The 11,469-nt window shown below is 41.7% G+C and overlaps 2 protein-coding genes across 2 annotated transcripts; both read left to right on the forward strand.

The window, feature by feature from the left end:
* Positions 1–309: 309 nt before the first annotated feature.
* etfb (electron transfer flavoprotein subunit beta) lies at positions 310–6,240 on the forward strand. The gene is made up of 7 exons (XM_079165555.1): positions 310–450; positions 1,812–1,970; positions 2,886–3,044; positions 3,607–3,669; positions 4,277–4,435; positions 4,603–4,818; positions 5,649–6,240. Exons 1-6 carry the CDS (start codon positions 397–399, stop codon positions 4,771–4,773), a joined length of 765 nt encoding a protein of 254 aa, XP_079021681.1. The 5' UTR covers positions 310–396; the 3' UTR covers positions 4,774–4,818; positions 5,649–6,240.
* A 904-nt stretch (positions 6,241–7,144) lies between these two features.
* On the forward strand, positions 7,145–10,977 carry vsig10l (V-set and immunoglobulin domain containing 10 like; the record flags this gene model as incomplete). The annotated part of the gene is made up of 10 exons (XM_079165544.1): positions 7,145–7,231; positions 7,521–7,850; positions 8,213–8,455; positions 8,551–8,829; positions 9,425–9,517; positions 9,922–10,146; positions 10,259–10,378; positions 10,488–10,528; positions 10,729–10,815; positions 10,903–10,977. The coding sequence occupies exons 1-10, from the start codon at positions 7,159–7,161 to the stop codon at positions 10,975–10,977; spliced, it is 1,566 nt and encodes a 521-aa protein (XP_079021670.1). The 5' UTR covers positions 7,145–7,158.
* Between the last annotated feature and the right edge of the window lie 492 nt (positions 10,978–11,469).

Raw genomic sequence — 11,469 nt, forward strand, 5'->3', positions numbered from 1 at the left:
TTCACAGGTGATTTTGTCGTTATTCATATAGTTTGAGCTATTTAAACCATCAGACAGTTGGACAGTGTGCATTAAATTAATTTAAAAAATGTTCCCGAAACTCTTAAATAAGTATTAGTTGTCATTAACTCACTAAAACCAGGACACCGACTGAGTTTTTTTATTTTTTTTATTGAATTTAACAACGGCTTCAAAGCGCTTCTTGGCCAATCAGTATAGAGAGCTTTCACTCTGGTCTGCTCTCATTGGCTGGAACGGGAGGCGGTCTCCTCCGCTTCCTCAACTGGAGTCACCCTAAAATAAGTCCGACCTCTCCTCCTTGGGTGAAGGTTCACTGCGGTGACACTTGTCTGGTTAGCTGTCTACTGTACCGCGTAGTCAAACGTTTCAGCCACAATGTCTGGCCGTGTCCTCGTTGGAGTTAAGCGTGTCATTGACTACGCAGTTAAGGTAATTATCCTTTCACCGTTCCAACGGGCGTATTCACCTTCTCAAGTACATTTGTCCTGTACTCACTCACTTGACTTTCTAGGTTCAGCTAGCTAACGTTAGCCTGCTGGCACCAGTTGGCTGTGATTCAACAGCTAAGGAGCAAAACTACCTGTTCACGTATTTGATAGATAAACCAGCTAATGGTCACCTAACAGGATGCAGTATGGGGAATACTTTAGATTATTGTTAGCAATGCTGCAATGTGAGACTTGCTAGTTTCCATAACAGTTGTGTAAGGCTGATGTTTTTAAGTTATGTAATTTAACTTCTGTCTGGCTGATTATATGGAGGACATGTACATTTTTCAGCTTTTCCTCCATCTCTGTACGATAACAGTGCACGGTCCAGTCAAACAATTAATGTGATTTCAATATTCTTTAGCGAGGTTACAGTCTCCTATGTACACCCACAATCAATATTTGCAGCTGTTTCATGTAACAGCAAGAACAGTCCTGCTCCAGCTGCTCTCAGCAGGATCTGTGCTGTGACACATCTTAAGTTTTCTTCTGCATCAGGCAGATGATCATAATATGAGTCAGCAAAAGTACTTTTGTTTAGATTATGTGTGTTTTGGGAGAATCTAAATTTGCTCTTGTTATGTATGCTGTAGTAAGGCCTATGTCAGATTGAGTCCTCTTAAAACATACCATTATTTGTGATGTTATTCATATTCATCATCATGTTTATATACTTTATATACAGGTACGGTATATGGCCACACAAATATGGCCACCCCTGCCCGCATACCCCTGTGTTTCTACCTCTGTGGCTGTTTTTTCGGGCGGTTTGGCTCGGTCCTTCACTTTTGTTTCAGGGAAATCTTAAAGCTACAGCATCCAATAGACAAATAATATACAAACCGTATGCGGTCCAACTTGGTGGCATCAGTTTGGGGAAGACAATCTTCTGTTCCAACATGACAGTGCCTTCCTGCTCAAAAGCTAGGTCCTAAAATACATTTTGTTTTATCGCTTTGGTTTGGAAGAACTTGTTCGGCCCGGCTCAGAGCCCTGACCTCAAACACATCAGATGCCTTTGGTATGTAAACTGTGAGCTAAACCTCATCGCTAGACCTCACTAATGCTCTTGCTCTTCTACAGCACATCAATACAACAGGTTTTAGAATTAAATATCCAGACCCTTTTTCCCCCCCTGCATCACTAGATGTCTTGTCTTCTCACCTCTAGACATTGTGCTGGCTCTCTCTCTCTCACTCTCTCTCTGTGTTTGGCAGTTGGCCCTAGAATCCAGGCTACCTGGATTGTTTATCATCTGCTGCCCCCATAGTGACTCTGTCCTCTGGTCTTCCTCCTCCTCAGATTCGTGTGAAGCCGGACAACAGCGGCGTGGTGACGGATGGCGTTAAACACTCGATGAACCCCTTCTGTGAGATCGCTGTGGAGGAGGCGGTCAAGCTGAGGGAGAAGAAGTTTATTAAGGAGGTTGTGGCTGTCAGCTGCGGCCCACAGCAAGCGCAGGTGGGTGAGGTTGGGCCAGCCTCTGCAGCCCTTTCTTGTTCATCAATGTCCGGGAGACTTTGAGGCCTTTTGGAGGAGTTCTTTTCATGGTTTCAGCTTTTACCTGAAATGATCTTTTAGCAGAATCATGCGGTAATGAAGTGCTGATTGTCTGCTTATCATTGTTTTTTTATTAATTGCCTTCTTTTTTTACATGTCCTACTTTGCATGGCGCTGCCTTACTCCTCTACTCTCTGTTTATCCTCTTCAGCTTTTCATGTTGTGCTATCTTTTGTTCTTATTTTATATGTTGTGCGTTTTATTTGTTGCAAATTAGCCGTTTGGGTAACACTGGCATATTCACAGTGATGTTGATCAATGTGTATTGTTCGTGAGAATAAATGAATACAAAGAAAATAGAAATGATATATAACTCAACTTGAAAATCTATTCCAGTGCAATTGGATATAAAGCATTTTGCTTATTCAATTTGTAATTTTCCTGTGTTGCAGATGACTTAAAAATAAGTTCATAATAATTTGTTTGTACATATCACCAAACCAGAGTGCAGGCTTAGTCTATATTTACTTATATTAAAACATTTTTTAAATTTAAATAAATTGTTGGAATATACACTGTAATGTATATAAACACCCTGTGGCATTTAAATAGTTTTTCAGGTCCAGAATGTTGAATTATTCATAATGTAATTAATCAGGGCAAACTTCTGAAGCAAGCCAACATGAGAAAGAAGTTTTATCAGCTATGTATTAAAAATGTAGTTATTATATTTGTTAATATGGAGATAAACATCATATACATTTGAGTCACTACCATATTGTGGTAATACAATTTAAGTTGGGGAGCAGCAGCTCCCAGTTCTTCTTCTTGACTCTGAAAAGAAGTTCCTTTGACCCGTATTTCTCCCTCCCTTAGGAGACCATCCGTACCGCCCTTGCCATGGGAGCGGATCGTGGCATTCACGTGGAAGTGACCGGGAAAGACTACGAAACGATGGGACCCCTGCAGGTCTCCAAGATCATGGCTGCTTTGGCCAAGCAGGAGGATGCTCAACTCATCATCCTCGGCAAACAGGTTGAAATCCGGATTCATTTCACTCTAAATCAGATCACACCTCCTGCTGTGTGAATGTGAATGTCACTATTGGGCTGCCCTCAACCACAAAAAAATATTTTTGTTGATTACTTGATTTAATCGACAGATCTGTAAAACACAAAACATCCCTCACAAGCACCACTTTTTTTACCAGAGATGTTCTGAAAAGTGTCAGTCGACTTAGCTTAAAACGACGAATAGTTGACTAATCGACTAATATGTATTACTTTTCATATGCACATACGTTACATTCAGCTCATTTATTTTCAATACTTCTTGCCATAAATTACTTTTTATTTTATATTTTATTCATGTTTATATATTGTCCCTATATTTAAACTTGCACTATTTATGTCTTAGATTCTCATTTTGAAATGTATTTGCGTGATTTAAGAAAAAAACATTTAATGAGCATTGTTGGAGGAAGCCTGATATCCAATGTTTACATTGCCAACAGTTGCTTTACTGTAATTGTTGAGCATATGATCATAAAGAACCTTAAACTTCAACTTGAAACCAATGACTTGTGTTGCTTCCGTAGGCCATCGATGATGACTGCAATCAGACCGGCCAGATGACCGCAGCCTTACTGGACTGGCCTCAGGTGAGTTCTATTTATTCCTAAAAGGAGTTTGCCGACCTGTCTCAAATCATGTTATGATCTGAAAATCGCCCAAATCCCGGTTTCTATTTTTTCTACTTTGTCTTAACAAGTGTCAGATATGTGACGTTGACATAGCAGTGTTGATATCAGGCTGAGCCTCTGTGCCGGCTTATCGAGGTCAGCTGAGACTAGTTTGAGTCAGTCAGAGCTACAGTGATCAGCAGAGCAGGTCAAACGCTGCTCAGACGGTTGAGGTGAAGTTCCACTAGCCGACCAGTAGGTGGAGCACTTTGTTGACATGTAATCTCACTGTGTACAGTCTGAGCAGTGTGAGGCACTGATTAAAATGTAAATCCAGACATGTCAACCAGCTAACTTCAAAGTTCCACTGTTTTAAAATGTGTTCTTTACATCTGTAACCAACCCCCTGTGCTGTTAAATTAAAGTGTAGTCACTAACTGTTACTGTCGAACCAATCACAAGCAGCACATTCATTGTCTCATGAACTCAAGTAACCTCACATCATTTTTGTCTGCCATGGCAAGGTTAGCAATGTTTTGTTTGTGGATTAAATGTTATGACTTTGTACCGTATGTTAATATCGCAGGGTACCTTCGCATCAGAGGTGTCATTGGAAGGAGACAAGGTGAAAGTGGTGAGAGAAATTGATGGTGGCCTGGAAACTATTAGGATCAACACACCAGCAGTGCTCACCGCAGACCTTCGACTCAACACCCCGAGATATGCCACCCTGCCTAATATCATGGTAGGTAGCAGGGGACAATAAAATGCTGTATTCAGAAAGCCCAGTTATGTAAATCTATACAAAATGTTCATTCCATACCGCAATCCCTTTTAATACATGTTGGATTGACGGATCGTGTTTTAAAGTAGAACGGAATCTATACTTCTCTTGTGTGTTCTTCCTTTCAGAAAGCCAAGAAGAAGAAGATCGCTAAAGTGAATCCTGCAGACTTGGGGCTGGACATGACATCCCGGTTGGAGGTGGTGAGAGTGGATGAGCCCCCACAGAGACTGGCGGGAGTGAAGGTGGAGACGGTTGAGGACCTGGTGAGCAAACTGAAGGAGCAAGGGACGATATAGAGGCTTCAGGAGCACGTAAAGGGGAGCACAGGACTTGGCAGAAGGGTGAGTGTTTACATCTTAATGATCCTATTCTTGTCTATCTAGGTATTGCTTCTTTCCTAAATTCAATGTTGACATTCAAAGTCTGGGCCAGGATTGCCTGCGCGCGTCTCTCACCGCTCTCCTGTGAATGCCCAGCCCGGTTAGCGCGCAGTGCAGAGCGACGGCCATTAGCCAGCCAGTGGCACATGATCACGGAGAAACAGGGAGGAAGGGGAGTTTCAAAGGGAGGGACTCGCATGCACTAACATGCACACGTGGCCGGCCCGGCTACCACAACAAAGAAACGATAAACTCGAATTACAACACACACACACTGAGGGAGTGTGACACCATTACTCCTCTTTTATACACCATTATACAGTTGCAAACGTACCAAGTCAAATGTCCCAGTTTATTTCCTGTCCTGCAGTGTATGTGATCATGACATGGCAAATAGTTGTTTGCTGCTATATTAACGTTTCGAATGTCGTATATATATATTGCTGCTTTTAAGTATTTGTAATATTCATATGGGTGGGCAATAGGCCAAGTTTGACTTTATATTAGTTTTCTAGGAAAGTGGGCAGTAAGTCATTGCTGAACAATTGGTAAGAAAAACATTGTATACCAAAGAAATGCATTATTGATCAATCTTTTTCAATTTTCATCTTGCGTATACGTGCAGCGAGGTTGCCACTTGTGAGAACTTATCTGTTTGGAATATTAATGTTACATCCTTTTAGATTCACCATCTCTGAGTGTCTCGTGGTGATGGAAACAAAGCTAATTAAAGAATGTAATTGCAACTCTTGTCTTGGATTACATATCTACATTCTCTTCTCTCCTTGCAGGACCCTCTAATGAATAACTGGACTGTGTTGCGCAAGCGCACCCGGAGGACTAGCTTACGTTTCGGTCTAATCCCTCTGTTTTTGAGACTGCGACTCCTGAGGATATGCAGGGAGGTACTGAGAAACACTGTCCTGCAGCAGACCAGCCCAAAAGGATCATCTTGTCTTTTATGTGCATTTTAACTTGCATTCATCTGTATCATAGGCTATTAATCTGACTTCAGACAAGCAGTCTTTATGCAACAATTGAAACCCAGACCTGCTGTTTGTTTTACACTGTACAATACCAGGACGATGCATTTCACCAACCGTTACATGACTCTGCTGTACATGCTCTCACATGTTAAGCGGTGCAGTTTTTGTAAATGATGTATGTAGATAAAGACCCGAACATGTTGAGATGATCATGTCTCTCAAGATCAGTGTCATGTCCGCTGGTGATTGTATAGTTTGTGTAATTGTAACCGGGTTTCAGACGGTGTCTCTCAGTATAAGTGAGGGAAGATGATCGGACTTTTACCGTAAGCGCCTCAATTCTCTGTTGATTGTACAAAACATTACCATGACAATAAAGCAGCCAGTCTTTTTCATATCTCAAAATGCCTCAGATTGTTCCTTTTGGTTTGAACTTGACATTGTTAACAAACATATTGTGGTGGATATTCATCAAGAGTGGTGGTGAGACCGGGGGATTTATCGGACTAAGTGTTTCACACTGGTGGTTTTATAGTATTATTTCTGAAGCTGTGTTCTTACCGGTTAACATGCTGTATCATCTTTGGCCAGTAACATATTTCTGCACCATGTTATGTTGAATAAAGCAGCAATACTTGAAAATACCTGCTTTATTGGGTTCACCTAGCTGAACCTAATTGAGTCTAATACAAAAATCCTGCAGTAACTCCTAATTTCGTGAAGGTCATGATGTTCAGTTTTGTAGAAGTGTTGACTCAACATGTATGATCATTTTTGTATTTATATTCAATATTATTATAATGCAGTAATCCAGTTGTAACTAATAAACTGGCACGTGAGTGTAAAAGAACATACGCAGTTCGCAGGTTAAGGGCTTGTTTACTGTCTCACATTACTGTTAGTCAAAGGTAAGGGTACCAGCAATGTGGATCCCGGCGCATAGACCGCATTAGATATGTACATTTATAAATTAAATCAACTTCATGTGCCTTATGTAGGCTAATGGACACACGTTCGAATGAAATGATATTGGAGTTGAAACAAATATAAAGTCGGCACTGTTATGTGAAATTAGACGAGGGGCGTGGCCTCATATGCACAATCAAGGCTTTGACTCGGTACAGGTGAGCCACTCACGCGCCCTGCTGACAGGAGGACACACAGGCGGATCCATTCACTTCTGTCCAAGACACCAAGGACATTTCTTCGCTTGGGGTTTTTTGTGCTGCGATTTTAGCTTCATAATCAGCTAAAAAAAGAAGTTATCTCTGGTGAATTGGTGAGCAACTCTGCTGTCGGTCCTGTTTTAACAAAAATGACCTGGCCGGATGAATTTGGGAGATTAAGCGCAGTTCTTCTGGCCATTTTACTCCGCTTCACTTTTCAAGGTAAGATGTGAAGTAAATGCTTGCTCTGCTTGGTTTATTCCTTGACAATTTACAGAGAAAAGCCCGTAACAAAGTAAGAAAATGCTTTAAATTGTGTTCCTGTTGCTAATATTCATTTTTCTTTCTAATTCACATTGAACCACTAATTATATGTATGTGTGCTTCTATAACGGACACGCAGTGCCTTGCATGTCCACTTACCACCAGCATGTATTGAACTGTAACAAGGATTTGGAGAACTGAGAGATGAATATTTCCTCGGTAAACGGATGACTTATCTCACGGACAGGTACATACTGTCAACTGGTGGTTTCCCCTGCTGGTCCTACGCTGGTGAACACTTTTGCTGGCCACAATGCGACTCTGGCTGTGTCCTTCAGCGGTGCCACTGACCCGGCGGTTATCTGGTTCATGGCCGGTTCACCTGTAGTCACGTGGGCCATTAACTCCGGGGCTCCCCCTGACATAGCCGACAACAAAGAGAAGGTGCTGAGGATCGAGACGGATGGGTCCCTTAGCTTTGTAAACGTGCCGCTTGTATATACCAGTAACTACACCATTGAAATGACCAAGTCTGGACTGGGAACATCCTCCACCACTTTCACTCTGAAAGTATTTGGTGAGTAGGCTACTCAGATTTATGGTGTGTGAAAAGCAGGAGTTTTTACCTCGTTGGTGTGCATGTGATAGGATTTGGTGTTTTGCTACTTTGTCTTAATTAATTGTTGAATAGGTCTTAACGAATATTTAGATTTGGTTACTTCAGGAAAGACAATTCAGTTTTTAATTTGCACATTACATGTAATGTTTTATCTTCAGTAGAGCTATGGGATTACAGCCTTCTACCATATTTACACCTACTGTTTTTAAAGACCTTTTGTATTAACATACTAAAAGGAAAAAAACTAAAATTAGGACCCAAAACATGAATGAATGCTTGTTTCAATTTCATAATGTCTGATTCATTTTCTGTTTGGACAGAGAGGCCGTCGGGCGACCCGATGTGCTCTGTGCAGTCGGTGAATAACGTGGACCTGCAGTACCTCTGTCTGTGGTCGGGGGGAACCGCACAGGTCCAGCTTTCTTTCCCAGCACTGAGCAACACCAGCAGTGGAGCAGGGAACCTCCGCCTGACCGTCGCCGCCTCACATAACCTCGACGGGAAAACTGTCACGTGCGTGGCGGACCATCCTGTCGAACCCTATAACTGCAATATTACTGCAGGTAAGTTTTAGATTTCTCAGATTATCAAGCTAGCAATCTGTTGTACGCATCAGTGACTTTTGTAGCCGGCCCCAAACAAGAAGTATCTTCCTCAGGTAGTCCAAGGATGTTCCTGCCAGCTGTGAGAACCACAGTTGACTCCGATGGCAAAATAGTGGTGACCATCCACTGCTTCAGTGAGGCCTCGCCTCAGGCCGTGGTGTCATGGTCCGAAGGCAGCGAGGCTGTCACCAGCACGACACCTCACCAGATCAGCAGGGACACCACACAGCTCCAGATACGGGGCTACAACGTCAGCAACTTTCTCCTCCAGAACTACACTTGTATCTGTCGCAACCCACTTGGCAGCCAGAGAAGGGAAATTCAGTTGAGAGGTACAGTATTGCTGTTCTTGGTTTGTTGGTTGTAACATTATTAGGGGTGGAAAATAACCAGATACTCAAGTGCTACGTATTAATTGTTGTTGAATACAGTTTTGCAGTACTTTTACTTGTATGCATCTACTACATTTTATGTGTAAAAGATTTAAGATAACCTATGGTGAGACATTTAAATACTAGATTAAACTACTCAACGGTATATAAACTACATACATTTAGTCCCACATGAACCAGCTGAAATATTGAAATGCTGCAACCCCACTTTACTACACTTACTTTGGATATTATATCATACTTGTCATGTCTAATACAAAGCCTATTTTGATGGTTATAGACTAGTACAGTGATTATGTGTGTCATTTTTAAATACTTTAACGATTCTGTTGCCTTCAGCTTCTAATTTTGACTTCTAGCATTACCAGAGTAAAAGGAAACAACGGGCCTTTTATATAGAGAGTTAAGGATAACCTGAGATTGCTCTTTCCCTTTTTAAACAAAGCTTTCCAGTCTTGGTATCCCCTCCCTCCCTCTCTCTCCCTCTCCTGCCCTCTCTTGAGTTCCCTCCAGCTCACAATCCCTCTCTTTCCAGGTCCGTCGATCTCAGATTCCAGTTTGTTCGCCAATCACGATGGAGCCATCGTCACATTGACCTGGGAGGTCCCGCCCACCTCCATCGTTACAGGTAAAGCAGTAATTAACTCTAAGAGGGGAGATCTGTAGACAACGCACACAAACCCAACCTTCTTGTTTTGAATTAGTACATCTCAGCAGAACTCACCAGGGTTGAAAACAGAAACTCCACATAGAGGATAGGGGTGTAAATAGTGTGCTATGTGCTAATCCTCTAGCTGAGCAGCGCTGTTTTGGTAAAAAAAGTATACCGTATGTTAAGGACAAAAGTAGTGTGAAAAGTGTCACTTTTCTTTACGTCTTATTCTCTATGTCCATAATATAAGATGTTCCTAATCAAACAGGCCTGTTGGACGTGTAAGTGAAATCCTGCCATGTGGTAAATATGCTTTTGCGATTGATCAACTTTGATGCTTTAGTATCATACAAAACAGAACTGCATGTGCTTTTGTAAAGGGTTTGACATCCAAATGAAAGGACCGCACAGCCTGAGCAGGAATCGTAATGGTACCCAAACCAGAGGCAGCGCAAACAGATTTCACACCATCCAGCAGAAACCTGGCGCCGCTAGGAGTGCCGACATCTTTAACCTCGATCCCAAATTGACGTACAGTTTTCAGGTCATCCCCAAAGCTCGCATGACTGAAGGACAGCCGTCTGAGGTCCAGAGAATCGGTCCAGGTATGGCAAATTGTTAGATTGTGTGTCTAAAGCGTTGCATTTCTTCTCACATTGTCACACATGGTGCAACGGAAGTAAAATCGCTCCTCACTGTTTGTCCTGGTCACACTAGGTGAGGGGCTGAGTGGATCTGCCATCGCCGGCCTTGCAGCTGGAATCCCCTGCGGCCTTCTCTTCCTAGTCCTGCTGGGTGGCTTCATCTACTTCTGTGTCTACTTTAACAAGAACAAAAGTAGGTGGCTGCTTAGCAAAAACATCTGAATCAAGTCTTCAAACACGATGACATGTTTTCTTAACATTCTGTGATGAATGTGTTTTGACTTTTTTTTTCTGTTTTGCAGGTCGGCAGGCAAGATATCCAAAATCCAGAGCTGTTGAGAAGGTTAGAATCACGTCACACAACAACAACACATTATTTGATAGTTATAGTTTAGGAGGAGCTAGTAGAGTATAAAACATATACCATACTCTGCATATCATGCATCAGATACAGTGTGTTTCCATTCATGAACATGTTGCTCGATGAACTCTGCGTTTCGTGGTTTTGGCTGGTTGTTTCAGCTTCTTTCTTGTCGCTCACAGGCAGTAACAACCCCAACAGAAACTTCTCCTCATAACCTGCTGACAGGAGGGCTGAAGTCTCCACCTGATTACAACGGATTACAGCAGGTCCTCTTTCTAATAAAACACATCTAAGTGGAACATTGTTTCTTTTGCGGATTTATAATATTTTACTTGGCTTGTTTTCTTTTTCAGACTCCCTCTGAAAGATCAGTGGCTCTTCCAGCTTTTGTCCCTCCACCGCCTGTCAGAACTGCTACAACTGTCTAAACTCCAAAAATGTGCTGTGATGTATATATTCATTTTGTATAGCATGCAATATTTTTATGCGTTTTATTTCAATATGAGAGTTTTTTGTATTATTTTAACCGAAATAAGGATTTTGTCATAAATGTGTTTCAGTAGAGATGGATATTTGTATCACTTTCTTTTATAATCTGCACCTTAAATTTCTATAATTTTGTAACTTTATTTATTCATAATAAATCCAAGTACCTGCCATGCCTGTAAAGTTATTTAGCTAAATAAAAACAAATGAGCTTAACAGTTTCCGTCTTATTTACTGTAACTTTACAAGTTGTATATCACATCTGTGAGTTTGCTGTTCCACTTGGTCCCTCAGTATATAATTCTCACATACACACAAACAAATCCTTGTGTTCTGCGTTATGATCAATGTAGTGTATATTCTGCTTTAGGTTTACTAGTGCAGTGCCTGTTCGGAGCGCGTGCCCGTCTGGATCAGGCCGATTGGCCCCCAGA

The sequence above is a fragment of the Pholis gunnellus genome (genome assembly GCF_910591455.1).
Source record: "Pholis gunnellus genome assembly, chromosome: 8".
Classification (NCBI taxonomy): domain Eukaryota; kingdom Metazoa; phylum Chordata; class Actinopteri; order Perciformes; family Pholidae; genus Pholis; species Pholis gunnellus.